At 40.7% G+C, this 17,745-nt stretch overlaps 1 protein-coding gene across 1 annotated transcript; it reads left to right on the top strand.

Moving 5' to 3' along the window:
• The first annotated feature begins 2,909 nt into the window (after positions 1-2,909).
• LOC137299148 (von Willebrand factor A domain-containing protein 7-like) lies at positions 2,910-17,308 on the top strand. Its single transcript, XM_067831696.1, has 20 exons — positions 2,910-3,463; positions 4,865-4,987; positions 5,193-5,366; positions 6,126-6,189; positions 6,303-6,400; positions 6,829-7,020; positions 7,174-7,389; positions 7,610-7,729; positions 8,694-8,864; positions 9,408-9,526; positions 10,153-10,321; positions 10,760-10,839; positions 12,182-12,338; positions 12,780-12,949; positions 13,423-13,534; positions 13,960-14,161; positions 14,615-14,708; positions 15,775-16,013; positions 16,285-16,444; positions 16,645-17,308. The coding sequence occupies exons 1-20, from the start codon at positions 3,211-3,213 to the stop codon at positions 16,819-16,821; spliced, it is 3,090 nt and encodes a 1,029-aa protein (XP_067687797.1). The 5' UTR covers positions 2,910-3,210; the 3' UTR covers positions 16,822-17,308.
• Positions 17,309-17,745: the final 437 nt, after the last annotated feature.

Genomic DNA, 17,745 nt, shown 5'->3' with positions numbered 1-17,745 from the left:
CACTACTGAGTCTAACAAAACCTTATGGGAGGTCGCGTCACGTAACCTTTGAGATTGACCAATCAGAACACAGCTTACCAGATCGAGAAAGTGGACATTCGCACATAGCTTTTGAACGTTTTATCTCGAAAAGGCTCGTATCCGAACGATTCCGAATGCAATTTAGCGTACGATCGCTTCCGGGTGAAGCACACGGCGTACGTACTGCCATGATAACGGTGAGTAAACAGTCGCTGAAAATAGTGTTTTTGACAATATTCAAGGATGTTATCTTGCGGAAATATTAGCTAATGGTAACCATGTCAACAGAAACCCAAAGCGTATATACTGCATGTCAAATAACTGAGTTATATGCTGATTTTTGTTTGTGGAGAGATCTGTGTCAGTGACCTGAATATTTTGAAAGTCCCTCCGATCCCTAGATAGTAGCCGTTGTCTGATTGGTTAGATCTATTTAACCGTCTCTCATTTGATTGGACTGTCATTGATTGCTCAAAGGTTACCTGATGCGACCTTCTACTAGGTTTTGTTAGACTCAGTGGTGTAGTGTAACGAAATACACTGAGACGAAGTTTACTTAGACTGGGCCACGGATGTGTCAAAACTAGAACGGAGTTCCTTTAAACTTTCAATGCGTTATTCAGGCGGACGAATTGCATGACATGAGATATCATTGGACATGAAGTGACAGTTGACATTTTAATAATCCCTCTTGTCATACAGTGTTGCTGGAGCTTCTGGCCATTCTGAATCTGCTGTATGGATCTGACATGGAAAAACAGAAGCTTTAACTTGCTAATTTGGTTGTTAATGAACTATATCACCTCTTCGAAGCACTAACTATCAAGTTTAATTTATTCGGTGTTTGACGTAGTCTTCCATTTGGCAGTCTTCGCAGAAATTCGTATGTTTCATCACAAACAGTTATTGAAGTGATGCCTCACATGGTAATAGCTTTTGATACTTTTTCGTTTGGGTTTATACCGAATCCCTTTTTAGATAATTGGCGGAAGTTATTACTGTCAACAACAGAAAAATTAACTGTGGCTATGGGTGATACAGGACGGAAGCCGTAGTTTCTGAATTAGCCAAAAAGGTGGAACTAAATCAGGTATTGCTGAATCCACTTTCATGACACTATCTACAACAAATATACTACACATCACAGTTCTCCTTGTAAAAAGAGATATTTTCACTATGTGGATGTGAAAAAAATAAAACCATGCATGATGTCATGTGCCTAAAATGAATTCTCTTTTCAATGAACCATTTTATAGAAAACCATGATAACGGCCTCTAAATTCCCAATAATCAATCTACGTAACTTTGACCTCTTTTTATAGTTGTTAGTCTAAAACTAACCATATTCAAGTTTAAAATAACTTCAAAGGACGTTTCCTTTAACATGCTTACCCACTAATATGTTTTAGTCTACCATTGTGAGTCTTTTTTCGAGCATGTGCCTACATCAAATGCTGCTGTTTACTGGAAGGAAACGGGGCACACTAAGTAGGTGTTCCTGTAATCCCCAACACGCTTACACTCAATGTCCAAGAACCATGAGCACTCTCTGAGACCGATGTCTTTTTGCACAACACATCTTCATGGATCAAACCAATGTTAAATCCGATTTATTGAATATTCTGTTCAAAGTGTCACATTAATTTCTAGATGTGACTTCAATGGGTGTCATTAGTTTGCCCAATTCACTTGTCTCTTCGGTTTAGCCGTGTGGGTTACGACATAGGGATTAGTTTCTCCTGCATAAATGTACCTCAAGTTGTTGACGCTTTACAACCGCCGTGCCAGCTGAAAGTGTTAAAAGCTGTCTTCTCACGTCAGGTTGTGGTATTTGAATCAATACGTCATGTTCTGCCCACAAGTGGATTATAGAGTCATTACACGTGCCTGGGTGGGGTGTTTGTTGGTCTGGACATTCCAGTGGTGCTGTCGCAATACACTGTTCTGACTTTAATGTATGTACACTGCATAAATGGATCCATCGTTTAGCTTATATTCAGATGATAGGGTCTTTACAGAAATTTGTCTTTCGTCAGTCGATGTTTCAAATACTGTCTTGTTGTTGTAGGGAATTGTTTTATGTTATTGTTTAGTACACACGTTCATCATTTGTTCTGTACTAATGCTTTAAATAATATTAATCTTCCGGCAGTTCCATTTACATGGAAGTATTGCTAGTCGAGGGGATGGTGTGTGTGATGCGATTTCTGTAAAAATATTAAACATTAAAAATACTTTTATTAACGTTTACAAACAGTTTGTTTCTATTTTTAGTTTTACAAGTTAACCTTTTCAGCTCTCCTTTTCACATACCGCACTTCGAAGCAGTGATAAAATACACCCCCATTAAGGTTTTGCACACAGTCTCCGCATAGGTCCATTCATCTACTGTGTTGAACACTCTCCCTATAGGTTCCATTGTCCAGTGTCATGTTGCGCACGTGTGTATACTTGCCCAGCAGATATAATTGCTTCAGAGCTTTGTCCCTAACAGATTCCATTGTCCCATTGTCTGGTTGCACGTAGTTCCCCAAATAATGCTACTGTCCTATCGTGTAGTTGCACAATGCCCTTCGACAGATTCCATTGTCACGGTGAGTTATTTGCCTCTTACCCCCGACAGTTGCCATTGCTCCAGTGGGCTACCAATAAATCCCTGAGGTGGTCCAGTGCGCTGGAGGTAGCGCAAGGCCCCTTTGATAAGCAAAATCAAGAGTGATGCGTATCAAACAACCACTTCAGCGTCTTACAAACAGTGGCATGAGATCTCCTTGTCTAACACCCTACTTGACCAATAATCAGATAGCGCATTCTAAAGATCTCCAGATCCAATGTGACTGACATGTTTTAGCAACCGATACCTACTGCTGATGTAAATGTATTTGTAGGTACGAATTCTTAACGTAAATACTTATATATTTGTGTCGAGCCAGAGTTTTTAGTATCTTGTGCTATTGTATTAGTTGGGCGTCGGTCAGCAGTGCTCGACTGCGGTATCCACAGCACAAGAGGACAATCGTAAGGTCTCGACATTCGAAAGGCACGAGCTGGATTATCCTCAATTTTCTGTATGTGTATGTGTATTCCGACTCGGAAAGCCACTTATAGGAGATAGCCTCTTGGTGGGAACTGGAAATCACACTGTTATCTCAACTCATTAGTAAAGTGTACCAGATTTCGTGAACGATAATGCCGTCAAAGATTTTAACCATTTTGTGCTTTGTGTTGTTGTGTACCGTCTGCGTGTTGGGCTTCCTGCCCAACAGGTTCAGCCATTTGTCGTCTGACTTCACCCACCAGGACATCACAGAGTCTGCCATCTTGAGAACTGTGGTGGAGATGTTCGAGGAGACGCCTTTGTGGAGGAAGTCTTCAGGCTCTGGAACACACATCACCATGAAAGAGATAACAACCAAGGCTTTGTTTGATGCGTACAATGTTGGTATGTTCATGTAACATCGAGTATTATATGATATGACTTACAGTAACGAACAACGGGCAAGAACTTATCTCTGGACTGTTCAGTTCACAAGCATGCATCAGACCTATAGTAATAAAGAAACAAAGCGTGGGCATAAATAATAAAAATGAATGAAATATTCACAGAATTATTATAAACATTGATCATTTTCAAAAACGTTTAGAATTTAAACGTTTCCAGCTTTTAAGGCATGAACTATTGCACATGACTGATATAGTAATCATACGTATTTCTTCTAATAAATGCTACTAATAACACGTAATTTTGTGCAAATATGTCTGACACGAAGGCTAAAATATGATTCATCGTAATGTTCAAGTTCTTTTTATTACATCGGGCTTTGTGGTGCTCTGTGGGTTAAAGCGTTCGCGGATTACTCCGAAGGGAATTCTTCACGTGTATACAATTGGAAGCGCCTAAAAGCAATGATCAGGTTTAATATCTGTGACTAAACGTGAAATACTGTACAACGTTAATAACACAGAGAACGCTTGTGTAAATTATTACCTGGATATCGACTGATAACGTTAGTGAATCTGGATGTTAATGTATGTTAAAACATGGAGTGAGATCACAATGAAATCAGTAACACACAGGAACAAGTCTGACCAAGTTTTCTAATGTGTGGTATCAGAGTTGCCCTCCTGCAAGCACACACTCAATCCCGACTGTCTGTCTGGTTTTGTCAAGTATCAAACGTTATAAGTCAAATTCGGATTACAACTGGTTTTATGGTTTTATGCAACTTTCAGCAATATTTCAGCAATATCACGGTGGAGACATCAGAAATGAGCTTCACACATTAAGCTACCCAACAGAAACATAAACATAAACACATTCAAACAGTGACATAACCGTTCCCCATTCGCTCTTCCAGGCCAATACAGTTACAATAAAGTTGGTTTGCTAATTTGCGGACCATTAGCCGAAAAAGATTTTGGGTTCACTTGTTAGGAATGACTATCATGTGACCATATGACAGTCATTTCTGATTTTCACTTTTCAAAAGAAGGTAACCGTTTAGAGGAAAATAAAATGCATGTTTTCCAAAAGCGCATACATCTTATTGAAGGTAAAATATAATTCCATCAGGATTTTGTGTTTAAACTGAAAGTGCTAAACCAAATTATGATAGCTCGTGTTTTCTGAAGGATTTCCTATGTGCCAGCCTATATTTTTGCAAAATATACTGGGTGGCGCTTAACGTTTTATTCACGGTATATATCTTTAAATTAGGGGATAGTTATGAAAAGGTTTCTGAGAAAGTACATGTCCAAATGCCTCATTTATTAGATGATGAATTCGGGTTTATCGACCTAATAAATCACTTTTTAAATACGACAGCGATGTCTTTCATGACAGGAACTGTGTCTGAGAAGCGGTTCCAGGAGGCCATCGATGACATCGTGAAGGCCAACAACAGAGTGGACCTGGACCACTACACCGAGGCTGCCTGGCACGTCAACGGGGAGGCCATCAAAGAAGGTGATTTCGACTTTAGAGCAACATCTATCCCCAACAAAATGTTTTGTAGTTCTTTCTTCAAACACATGATCGACCAGTATGTCAACGACGAGGATGTTAAAGGTGATATTGGACTAAGTATAACAGTATTTCTTGGGAACAAGATAAGAAAATAGACTGAAAACCTTACATAGTTTAGTGATCGTTGTTACTAATCTTTCTTAAGCAAATGACAAAATCACATCACTACGGGCAAAGACAATCTTCATCCTGAATCAAACCAGGCCGGACTACAGCGCTGCTCGAGATCTGATTGGTCAGTTTCTTCACATTGTCCAGATGTTCTACAGCAACACCAACTGGCCTGAACTCAGTGGAAGTGCGGTCTATGACTCTCTAGGTATGCCAGAATTACGTACAAATGTTTCGCCGCTTTAATCTATTAAGAGATGTAATCGTAACAGTATGATCAATCCAATATGAAATAATATAATATCCTGTGTATTAAGCAGTGATTGGTAAATCAGACCAATATCCTCAATCTATGTACATTATAGACAGATGATCAGGTGATATCTTCATACTTCACATATGTATGTATGTATGTATGTATGTGTGTGTGTGTGTGTGTGTGTGTGTGTGTGTGTGTGTGTGTGTGTGTGTGTGTGTGTATGTGTGTATGTATGTATGAATGTACAAACAAATATTCGGATTGACGCAACAATGACAGAACATGCGCCGTCAATGTTCATGTGGGCGTGATGTCATGAGGGCGTCACTATGACAGCGTTACAGACTACACGATCGAAATTTACCCATGACAAAACAAGAAGAAAAGAACAACTACAACACCAACAAAAATCCATACTAAAAAACAAAAAAGAAACCCTAACATTTACCCATGATAGGTCAAGTAGACGTGCTGATAGCTTTTGAAAGATGTTACTTATCGCATGAACTGACTACAGTGCTTAGCTACACCGCGGCTGACAGTCATCCTTGCAGGCACACACCTACCACACACATAGATGTGTACACATTGACACACATGCTTTTGAGATAATCATGCAATGAATTGTACAGTGGACTCTCCATACAATTGAGAGGGCGGTTGACATTTTTAAATACTTTTGTTGCATGTATTTACTAATTTCGTCAGGAATTCCCGGCAAACAGTTGTTGGCGGTAGCACCCTCCTCTGCAGACACATGCAAGTCGTGTAGGTAAGTACGGGTGTTCAACAAACCTAATCAGAGTTCGTTGAAGTATTTGTTTTTCGGAACAAACAAGAAGACTCGACTTTGACTGGTATTTTGAATTTTGTGTTTTGTTCTAGGGTATCACCCGGAATCAATTGCACTGACAACATGCTGGATCTGGGTGCAGTGTTGACCAGCGGCTACAGAAGTGGACAAGACCGGGTCAAGCCATTCAGTGAGTGTATCCCCATAGTCACGCCCCACGCCCAGTGTATCCCCTTTCACAACCGACCTCACACACAGGCTAAGTGAGGAAACTGTGGGAGACAAAAAAATGAATGCAGACATGAAGTTATCAATATTTGGTTTCAAACTGGCAGTTACAGAGATCTATTTTCCAAAACTCGAGAGAACCTTCTGCAAAGGCGGGTCGTACGATGTTCAATAACCTTCGTCCTTACATTGCTACAGTAATTTTAGAGACAATGACAAAACATGAGCCCGTGAATATCAGTTCCTTGAGAACAATAACACAGTCAGTCCTAGCTTATTTATATCACCATTATAAGGACATAATTTCATCGACCACTGTCACTCAGTAAATATCCATTACACACGCGCACACGTGTCATGTGCATTAAAACAGGAAACATGACATTTCAGAAGAACCACAGACTCACCAGACTGGCAAATGTAGTCACGGCGGCCCCAACGACACGTCGAGCACGACGTCTGCTGCAACTGGCGGCATCAACAAGGACAGCAACAACCCCAGTCTATCCCCCCACTACTACCTCCACCAGCAGGCGGCAGAGGGCGCCATACGACATACAAAGTTCTTTTTAGATGATCGGGGTAATCAAAACAACATGATTCTTTTTCTTGTTACACGTGTAAAATGTTATAAAACAGCCCTAAAGATGAAAAAATGCACTTTGATATTAATTCAACCTCTGAAACAAAATAACACATATAATAGATTTATAAGGACAAATATGTCTTTCACAGTGTATGGATTACGCCATCTCGTGGGAGATGATAAGTTCCAAAAACTCCTTCAAGTCAAGGTGGATAACTCCATGGTGTTTGTGATAGACACTTCGAGCCTTTCGAAGAAAAATATGGCTACTCTCAAAGCATTTGCAGCTGTAATTATGGAGGAAACATCGTCAAAAATCACCAACGATCAGACAGAATACCTCATCATGACAGCTGGCGGGCCAGGTTAGACAATGCTACATCTTCATGTTGTAGAGTAAGAAACACTTGTAAATAATTGTAGGTATCCGCTACAGTCCACAGGCGTGATTGATTAGCATAATGATAACGAACTTTGCATAAATTACATATTTAAAGTATAATGTTAATCTGGACCCACTGAGTGCATATTCACGTTATGGCTGCCAGGGGTTTGTTTTCTATTCCTCTGATATTTTGTTTCAAGGAAGTGTACAGAGAGTGTACAGATCCAGAAACGCTGAGGAAGCTCAGCACTACATTGATGCACTCCCCGTGAATGAAGGCACAACATGTCAGCAGTTCAGCCTTCACAATGTAGAAGCAGGCAAGTACATGAGTGGGACATGTCATCATTAACTACTGAAGTGCAAACTGTCTCAGCTTCATCTGATCTCTGTAGCGCCGACAGATGAAAAGTAAAACGTCTTGTTCTTTTTTGTTTCACGGCATTTATCAAAACACATTACAGCAGTGCTCTGATGTCGAACTGGAGTTTATAACACGACTAGCTACTGTAGATGGGTAGATGTATGTTACTGTACATGCAAACGTTGCTATGAGTCAGATATTCCAAACTATGTCTTCTTGTGTTTGTGAAGAGGTGAATAATATCCCAGAAACAATTTCCCAGTGCACTATGTTGAGGGCGTATGGCGTCCATTTATCATGAACTGCAAGGATAGATATTAGATAATCAGATATGAAAATTGAAAATAAGGCTAATAATTTAGCATTTGCAAAATATAACAAGCAACGGAAAATGGCAACATTGGCATATCCTGACTGGAACGTCACAAACTAATCAATGATCACTGACCATTGCCACAGCCTAAGCCAGGATATGCTCATAGTGATTAGTAAAGACAAAACATAATCGTGACGCACCTGTGTTGTTTTCTGAATTTGATGGGTAAAGCATTGATTTAAAACTTCACATAAACTATCAAAACCAACAGATGAAGAAATCTGTTAACGACTTACCTGTTTTAAAAGTAACTGTGGGTGGCACTAATTGAATGGTTTTAAGGCATAGTCATGGTACTGTTATTATTCCTGTGCAGGATCATCACATCACTAACCCAAGACACAGAGGACATTGTACAATTATCACAACTCATCTCCCTCAACGTAGTGTTCATTGACTCAATGTGCAGGAATCATGTACACCGAGATGGTGACGCTAGTTACTATACTTGTTGGCGTGCCTTGTTTCAAATTGTAACTCACATGCCCGAGAACATGCCAGGATTCATTAAATCATTTCTATGTGATCTTTTCCCTGCTGTCAGCTGCCAGCCTGGCTCACCCAGATTCTGAGATCTACGTGTTGACTAATGGTCCTCCAGCAGACATAGACAGAGCAATTGACATAATCAGGATAGTGACAGAAAAGAGGATCAGGCTTCATTTCCTCACTGGATACTGTGGGCACAGGAGAGGAAGGGAGAGGCGTCACGGAGGTACATAGTCAAACTGTCCACTCTCAGGTTTATGAGCAGCAGCTGATACGCGCAGAACGCAAACACAATTCATTGTACATATTCACCAGATTGGATTTGGGTTGAAGTATAATCTCATGTTGTTACATATGTCTATTTACGATGACGTTTTTCAGTTAATCGACTACGACGTACGCTGGTCAAGTGATGTTAAAGAACAAATGATGTCTAAGAAATACAAGGTGCTCTGACCTGACTTAAGTAACTTTGACAGAACATTCTGGAACATTCATGTTGCAAAATACCCCGTTACCATGACCATTAATCCTTTGCAGACCACGACATTCTTGTTGTGTCGCCATTCGAGTCATGCAACAGTGAAATTAAGCCGTAGTGTTGCCCTTTATCAGGTACTTGGTATTGGCGATTTTTCTGGAGTATATCTGAAATGGTATGGGCAGTATCGCCACATAGAAGGGTGGCAGAAGAGTTGACACTACGTACCTTTACGTATTTGCTTGCATGTTTGGTTGTCATTCAAATATTACCTTCTGGTTGTTTCAGAACCCAGACGTCGGCGTTCAGCTGGTATGGACCTGTATTCCGGTCTTGCCACAGCCTCCGGGGGATCCACATACATAACAGACAAAGGTGGAGTCGCGAAAATGGCAGACATCATTAAGGTGAGGTTGCTAAACAATTGCTGTCGCTTCTAGGGTTTCTGGGACTGCTGCGGTTGCTGAGGGTAACAAGTATTAAACCTGACTCACTCAATAGTATCTGGGCATGTTTGATTGGCGTTAAGCCTGAAACAACGAGATAGACATTTGATGATGGTGTTTCTAACTCAGGGATCAAGTTGTGTTTTGGACTGTAGGTTTTCCTTGTTTGACGACTGTTTCCAACCAAGCAACGTTTTCCTGCGTAGAGTTACCTTTATATGAAAGAAATGACATAGGACCCTCACGTTTGGTTAGTAATCTAAACACGGAGATTGAGATGAGTCGGATGGTGACAAACTGGATGTGTATATGTTTACATTTCCAACAAGGCTATCACAGCGTGGTGTAGTTAGGAAGCTCATCACTTATGAGTTTTAATGCTTGGTGCCAAGGATGAGTTAATTCGCTGAAGAAATAATATATTCTAAGAATGACCACCTGAAACAGCAGGTTATACACGGTCCATTGCGTCACAAAATTGTTCTGTCACAGCGTGCAGAGACTCTCCTCGTGTGTTTCAACTGACACCTGAGCCGTGATATGATTTTCATGTGATTGTTTGCATACAGATAGTTATGACTTTGTAGGAGTCTGCAACAACATCCGGCACGACGATTCTGAAGATGTCTGTGGATGCAGCTGCGAAAAAGACAATTGATATCCCCATTGATAACACTATCCGAGATGTCACTATCAAGATCATATCAGATGCTGGCACGAGGGGTGAACCCGTCAACACCCTGTCCGACCCACACAGTGAGTTATAGACTGTAACACTAACCATAAACCTCATCCTGGTTCTGGCATGGTTCTGGATCAACACTAGTCATTTACGTCATCACTGTATCTTCTGAAGCATCAACACAAACGCCATAAACACACGTTTACAGATTAAGATAAAAGATGTGGCAGAGAGGGTTCGAGTGGCCCAGGCACAGTCAGGCTGGTAAGGCGTATCTCCAGTTCAGATACCTCTGATACCCCTCTACATGCAGTCCAGGCAGAAAATCGGACCTTTTCCCATGACCGAGAACTTTTCGGAGTTCTCAGAGTTCTCAAGACTGCAACCTTCTGCATTAATCAGAGTGACAGAAGAGTTGTGCTCCCACTGAGGAACCCGAGTACTCTCTGATCTGCATCTTCATTATTTTGCTGTGTATTTTTGTGATTAGAATTAATAACAAATGTTTTCAGACACGTCTGTCGCCATGGCAACCTCAGGAAACGTCACCCTGAAGGATCTGGGGGGAGGAGTGAGACTAATCAAAATAAAGGTCTTTATTACATACTTTATACGATAAATCTTACACCTTTCTGTAATATATGGATCTTGGTTACAGAATGATGAATGTATCTTTCAAAAGAAAAGTCGTCTTGTGGAAAGTGACAAAGCTACCGTCAGGAAATACGACACTTTTTACGAAACTTGTAGTCAACAGTGATCCATTTTCAGAATTTTCACTGACATTTATCATAGACAATTAAGGAGAAGGCAACTTTCAAACAATATTTGCTTTTCCAAAATATATTTCAAACCCAATAATGTGGTTTTTCTAAGATGCTTCGGCGAAAGATCAAAGGCGCCGACAGTACTTTATCAGACGATAATGTGCACTTTTTGCATTTCGTCACAATGTGTTGACGTCAATGCGCCATTCCAGTCTGCCCCCTCATATTCGAACTTTTTTGCATTACGTCACAATGGAACCGACGTCACGATGGACGATGTCTGTTTACCATCGCCTCGTACAACCTCCTACAGTAAACTGCTTCGTCCCATCCCGTTTCTTGGTTTGCAGTTGCATCACACAGCTAACATCACTGGTGGAAACATTACGTTTATGTTTTCCGAGGGATAAAATGTCTCAAAGTTCGACTCAAAATTTTACACAGACACGGTAATGTTTGCAATGTTTACATTCCCACAATGCAATCGTGGAATGTCGCAAGACTAGTCAGCTTCAACTGAATGTACTGATCTAAACTTTCGTTGGTAGTAGAAATGAGACGGTCATATTACCTTGTATGATTTAAGAGAATCACAGATGTAATTAAAATGATCTAGAGAAGATATTTAAGCGAACATAAACAGTCACCAAACTCTTCATCATATATTTTTCTAGTAACGTTTGTCTTAACGTAGGGGGCTGACACGTCAAACGAACAGCGCGTCAGTTAGCTCTGTGCGAGGATTCTTAATTTCGATCACAAACACCGTCGTTTGTTTTCTGCCATAGAATAATCGAAATTAGGATTGGAAATTATTAATGCGGCATCTAAATTTTCAAATCTGATGAAATTTAAAAACCTAATGTCCACCTGTAAGAATTCCATGATATAATCTCCATCAAAATGTATACAGATTGTGTGTGTGTGTGTGTGTGTGTGTGTGTGTGTGTGTGTGTGTGTGTGTGTGTGAGAGAGAGAGAGAGAGAGAGAGTGTGTAAGCACATGTTACCTCAAACTTCATATTGTAATGATGATGTTCCTGTACCATCGATGGTGGTTTGTGGGAACTGAATGGAATTGAATTGAATTGATAACATCAAATCTGTTTCCGCGGATAACAGAAACTCGTTAATCTCCGATGCTTATGTTTTACATTGTATACTGCAGTCCCCCCAGCCTGGCGTGTGGCATCTGACAAAGAAGGATAGTTACCACTGGGACCTAGAGGTGACCGCCCAGAGCACTATCGACTTCAGCACCAAGTTTGTACAGACAAACCCCATGAACGGATTCCAGTATGAGATTACTGGAAGACCCATAGCAGGTATCCGACTCGTTAGAAAACCCTGTTAACATAACCAAACAGAATAAGACCCATTGCAGGTACCGGGGCACTCAGTCCTGGACTGAAGCCCTCAGGACTGAACAGATACTGGTTTGAAGTATTTAAAATGTTGTTCCTTTCCCTTGTTAAAGTCATTTACTGAACAGCATATCAACTGATGGAGTGAAAGAACCCATTGCAGCTCTCCGACTCATCAACAGGGAAACCTCATTGATATAACCAAACAATATTAGACCCACTCCACGTAAATCCTATAGGCTATCCTTTGGAAGTTAGGCGATAATCCTCGTGGAGTTGTAATAAATGTGGTTGTATTTGTTTACCCATCCTTGATTAGAAAGACTTAGCCAGACCCTTTGGAGTTGGTCATATCAGAAGTTGATTGTCATGGGAAATACCACCTTGTCAACATTGTTTCAGGTGATAAGGCAACTGCTATTATAACCGTCCCGTCGATAGACAAGATAGGGGCGATAACCAAGGTTGTCCTCACAGACAGTAAAGGTGCAGAACTAGAGTCATCTGCTTTGACTCAGGGTAGCGGCCGGGCTTCATCAATATTCAGAGGAACATTCACCCTTCCAACAAAGGTAATTCATATGTACACATACTCAAACACTGATCATTTTCTAATTTTTGCGCTCAATAAAGTTATTCATACCAAAGAAATATTCATAAAGCTCATGTATCTCTGTAGTGTCCACTGGAGACACTCTGACTTACCGGGTTAACGTCACTGCCAAACATTCAGCTGCAGTCGGCTGGAATCCGTTGAATTTTCCGTTGATATTTACAATCACAATACAATTACCATGTGATTCAATTCAATTTTCGATTACAGAATCCTTGCGCCACCCAATAAAACGTAACATCAGACATATAATACTTATGTTAAGAACCATTCTTTAGTATTACTTCACTGATCTGTTGTTCCTTAGACTTGGGGCTATGGAAAGCCATCCCCTCAATCTTTTGCCCTTCGGTATGCTGGCGGACGTATCCAGTAGAGACTCCTAAGTTGAAAGTAAAGATATAGTTCCGGTGTATGCAACACTGATTTCAGGCGTTCCAAGTGACTATACGAGGGAAGGACAAGTCGGGCAACGCGCTACAGCGTCTGGAACCAACCAAGATTACGCCAATAGCTGTCAAGCTGAAGATAGGAACACTCACAGGTAAGACTTCCTATTAGTGTATGTGACTGGCGTTTTGTCGTCATCACGGTTAAACCTTATCTTGATCAAATTATAATTACGTCGTTTGTTTGTTTTTGTTTTTACTGCGCACTGATGGTAATACTAGTATTCGAACTACATGACGACGGTCTGTAAATAGTCGAACACCGGGCAAGCAAACAGACAAGCCAGTGATTGACATAATATGTAATATGTGTCAGCTAAGTCAGCAAGCCTGAACATCTCAACCCTTTCAGTCGATTCTTTCGACAAGCATGGGTTGCTAAAGTACGGCAGCGTATTAGGGCCAAAGATATGTTCTAGCCGGCTTCTCCGCTAAAGTTATAGTTCTGACAACCCCATGTACAATTTTATCATAAACTGCAATAAATCATCCCTCCTCAACAACTGATTCATACATTTAGGGTCTCTGTACATCAATGAAGATCTGAAGATCCCCTACACTGTGACCAACACTGGGGACAGCAAGACCACTATAGCTGTTGACATAACAGACGATCAGGGATTTGCTGTCAGTCCATTGAAAAAGTCCTTTACTCTGGAAGGAAACAGCAGCGCTACTGGTAGTTTCGCACTGCATGCTGGGAGCACAGCTGGAATAACAACGTAAGCCTATGGGTTCCAATTGAGAAGAAAGTATGGACAGGTTACGCACATACATACAAACATACATACATGTGTGTGTGCATGAGGGCGTTCGTGTATGTGTGTGATATTTCACAGTGCTCTAGATTGATAAAGATAAATATATATACATATATATCGTCATCTCTTGTCTTATCAGCGGCATAGTTTTTCCTTATGAAATTAAATACTAGTATCATGTTGAATACTGGTATCCAAAAGGGTGTTCATCTGACGTATCAACGATAGGCACGGAGACCTGCTGATCCTTTCCAAGAACTGTCAGCCTTATTGTGGTCTCCGAAAAGTGTTAACTGTATCCCAAACGTAGTCCTGGTGAACTTTAATTTATATTCAACGTTACAGGTGAGCTGTCACATCATGCATTATGAAAAGATCATAAAACTGTTTGTGCCATGTAATCACTGGTTTCAGCACAGTGACAGTATCGGCTCAGCCGACTGGGATATCTGGCCACAGTCCACAGTTTGATACTCGCAGGATCACTGTTGAGGAACACATCGTCAGGGTGAGCAGATCAAGTCATTGTACTCTCCGGATACGTAAATTCCACCGGTTTATACCGGCACAGACATGGAAGTTTCTAAACCAGCAGTCTGGTAATAAGCAGTAGAGAGGCCTTAAGCAGACTCGGCCTACACATTTCATCTTATCCCAATTGGGCAGAACTATGCTTAGGGTGTTGATCAGTGGATTTTCTGGTCCAGACTCGATTACTTGCAGACCGTCGTCATATAACTGAAAGAAATCCCCCAATCCATACGGATGTATTTTTGTATAACAACACTTGATTACCAAACTAGCCGATTAGTGAAATCAAACAGCCCGGTCAAATAGGAGCGGCAAAACCCTTTTCGCAGTATAAGAAATCTCCATAGCAGAGTCGATCTGATTGTTCATATTACATCATTAGAAGGTGTTTATGAATCACTATAAACTGATGCGTTTCTGACAAGCTACAAACACATGTAAGTGTCAAAAATGCAAAGGAGCACATGGTGAGTCAAAAGAGGCACGGATTAGGACATAATGTGCAAGCGATATGGCATTTCATCCACATGTCATTAAACTTTCTGAAGCTATGTATATTCCGGGATGAGAATGGAAATTTTGAACAACTTTAGTGTGACTAATTTCCAAACCATCGTAGCAAGAGCATGGTCAGTCTAACATCAATGTTTTTAATTTAGACATTAAGGGCAGAAGATGCTGAAATATCTCGCGACATAAAGGGAAAACTGGCTAACCACCCTCCTTGTCATAACGTTTTGCGCAGAGGTTTTGATTCTTGTTCTGCATGAAAAGAAAATAATTTATTTCACGGGCGATGTGATTTCACTGACCTCCTTAGTTCCAGCTTAGGTAGACAAATAGTTGACAAATGTTGACCGATATCAGATACTACGTATACCTGACGCTGAAGTTCAACAAATGTCCTTGTTGTCATTTGTTTATGTATAAAGAAACACGACCATCAAAAAAGCTAGCACAACGGACCATTTAAAAAAAACACAACTGTATGCATATAACTGTAATTAGAATGTTGATTTAGCTTCGTGACTGAACTGTTCCAGAAAGTGGACAACACGACCCCTGAGTGTAACGTCACCTCGGTGATAGGAAGTTGCAGCATGGCTCAGATGGATCCGTGTAGTTGTCACATGCACACGTGGTCGGGGACGGCGGTGTTCGGAGATGTGGGTTTCGGACTGTTCCAGATATCGTCCACTGTGGGGACGTCGGGCAGCTTCACGTACGACAACTTCACCATGGGACACACCATTGACAAAGGGGCCAAAACGGCCAAAATAGGGTTTGGAATAATTGAAATCGTCGCTATATTGTAAACATAAATCTCAATGTAATGAACTAGTATTTTACTTACAAAACAGATGCACTACTAACATGAGGTGTTAGTCGCATTTGCAAAGGCATTAATCATATTAATCCCTGTCCGTCTAGTCTATGACTTTTTTTAATAGCTGTAATATTTTCGAAACAGGCTTTAAAGGATACACAAACAAACGACACTAAACAACAAAAGCTCAGCCTCAAACAAAAATGTCAAAATGTGTACATTATAGGAGCGACTGCTGCCACCCGGTGTCTTACATCAACGTGGTCGACATGGCCAGCAACACTGCTCAGTGTAAATTTGACTTGGCTCCCGGACTCACCAAACCCGTTTACGACTGTATGACCACGCCAACTACTGCTGCCAATACATCATTTAGCATGGAGCCGGTACGTATAGCATGCATTCATCTACACATATCTAGGTGATGCTTATCACTGCCTCTGATGTAGTTTACATAACCTACGTAAGCCAAATACGTGTAGTTTGACCATACGTATATTTATACCTTTTATTATTGTGGATATGTTTATTGGGGACATTATTTCATGATATTAATGAAAATTATATGGATTGTTTATCTATTTAGGATGCAGATACAAGTGGTTTGTCTCCTGGTGCCATAGCGGGGATAGCAGTGGCTGCGGCAGCGGTGTTGGCAGCAACGATTGTCACAGCTGTTCTGATTGGCAAGAAGTCCCCCTGCGTCTCCAAAGGACAGGGAAAGGTGGAGACGAGTCAACCCCCTTTGGCACATACACGTTAACACCATTTCTGCAGTTACATTATAAATATCTTTACGGTTTTGTCACAACAGTATCGCATGATTTAACACCCCCTTTCCAAGCGCTTGTGAGTTATCTTTATGCTGTAGTAGCAATGCAACACAAAAACTCTGTGTTCATACATAAACCCATTATCTTTGAAACTTCTATTTTCATTTAAGTAAGGTTCGAATACAGGCGCTACAACGTGTAGCGTGTTTAATTCCTAAAGTCTATGGAAGGTTTATATAAGTGGTTTCATACATCTGTTTCATGGTTGAGGTCTATGAAATCTTGTCAGTCTCAATGTTTATACCTTGCTGTACCCTTCAAAGAATAGGACTATGCGATTTCTAATGCAGCTGATATGCATATCTCATTGCGAGTCATTACAATACCAACAGGAGTTTGTGCTCAAATATACAATGCAATAATGTGTGTAACATACGGTTTGTTGGTGGAATAAAGAATCGATCTGAGATTATGAAACCTATATGTCCTTATTCCCCAACTTCTTGCTTGTAAGTTACAGCACCGGCCTGTCACAAAGGATACCGGATGCTCCTACAGTTAAGGGGGGTAATTTCATTGTTAAGGGGGAGTGTCATTTGAATTACTAGCATCATCGTCATCATCATCATCATCCTCTGTTCAGTATTATCTGACTTACGTTTGGCATGTATCAAAGGACGATGTACCTGTTTCAAAATATAGTGCTTAAGGCGCTCGCTCGTCACGCTCGGATCCGATTCACCCAATGGATACATTGTGTGAAGACCATGCCGTGATCTCGCTGGAATATTGCTTAAAGCGGAGTAAAACCAAACTCGAGTTCATTCCTAATAGTCGTGGTGGCCGTAGTAAAGTATTTCAAGGTTTTAAGTATTAAGAGTATTAAGACTTAAGAGAACTCGAGGTGCCAGTAT

The sequence above is a fragment of the Haliotis asinina genome, chromosome 10, assembly GCF_037392515.1.
Source record: "Haliotis asinina isolate JCU_RB_2024 chromosome 10, JCU_Hal_asi_v2, whole genome shotgun sequence".
In the NCBI taxonomy this organism is placed as follows: Eukaryota; Metazoa; Mollusca; class Gastropoda; order Lepetellida; family Haliotidae; genus Haliotis; species Haliotis asinina.
The sequence above is the reverse complement of the archived record's forward strand: the minus strand, read 5'-3'. Positions and strand labels throughout refer to the sequence as shown.

Coding starts and splice junctions, on each gene's coding strand:
- LOC137299148 (XM_067831696.1), top strand. CDS start 3,211: ATGCCGTCAAAGATTTTAACCATTTTGTGCTTTGTGTTGTTGTGTACC. Junction 8,865..9,407: donor AAGGGAGAGGCGTCACGGAG/GTACATAGTCAA, acceptor TGGTTGTTTCAG/AACCCAGACGTCGGCGTTCA. Junction 14,709..15,774: donor TTGAGGAACACATCGTCAGG/GTGAGCAGATCA, acceptor GAACTGTTCCAG/AAAGTGGACAACACGACCCC.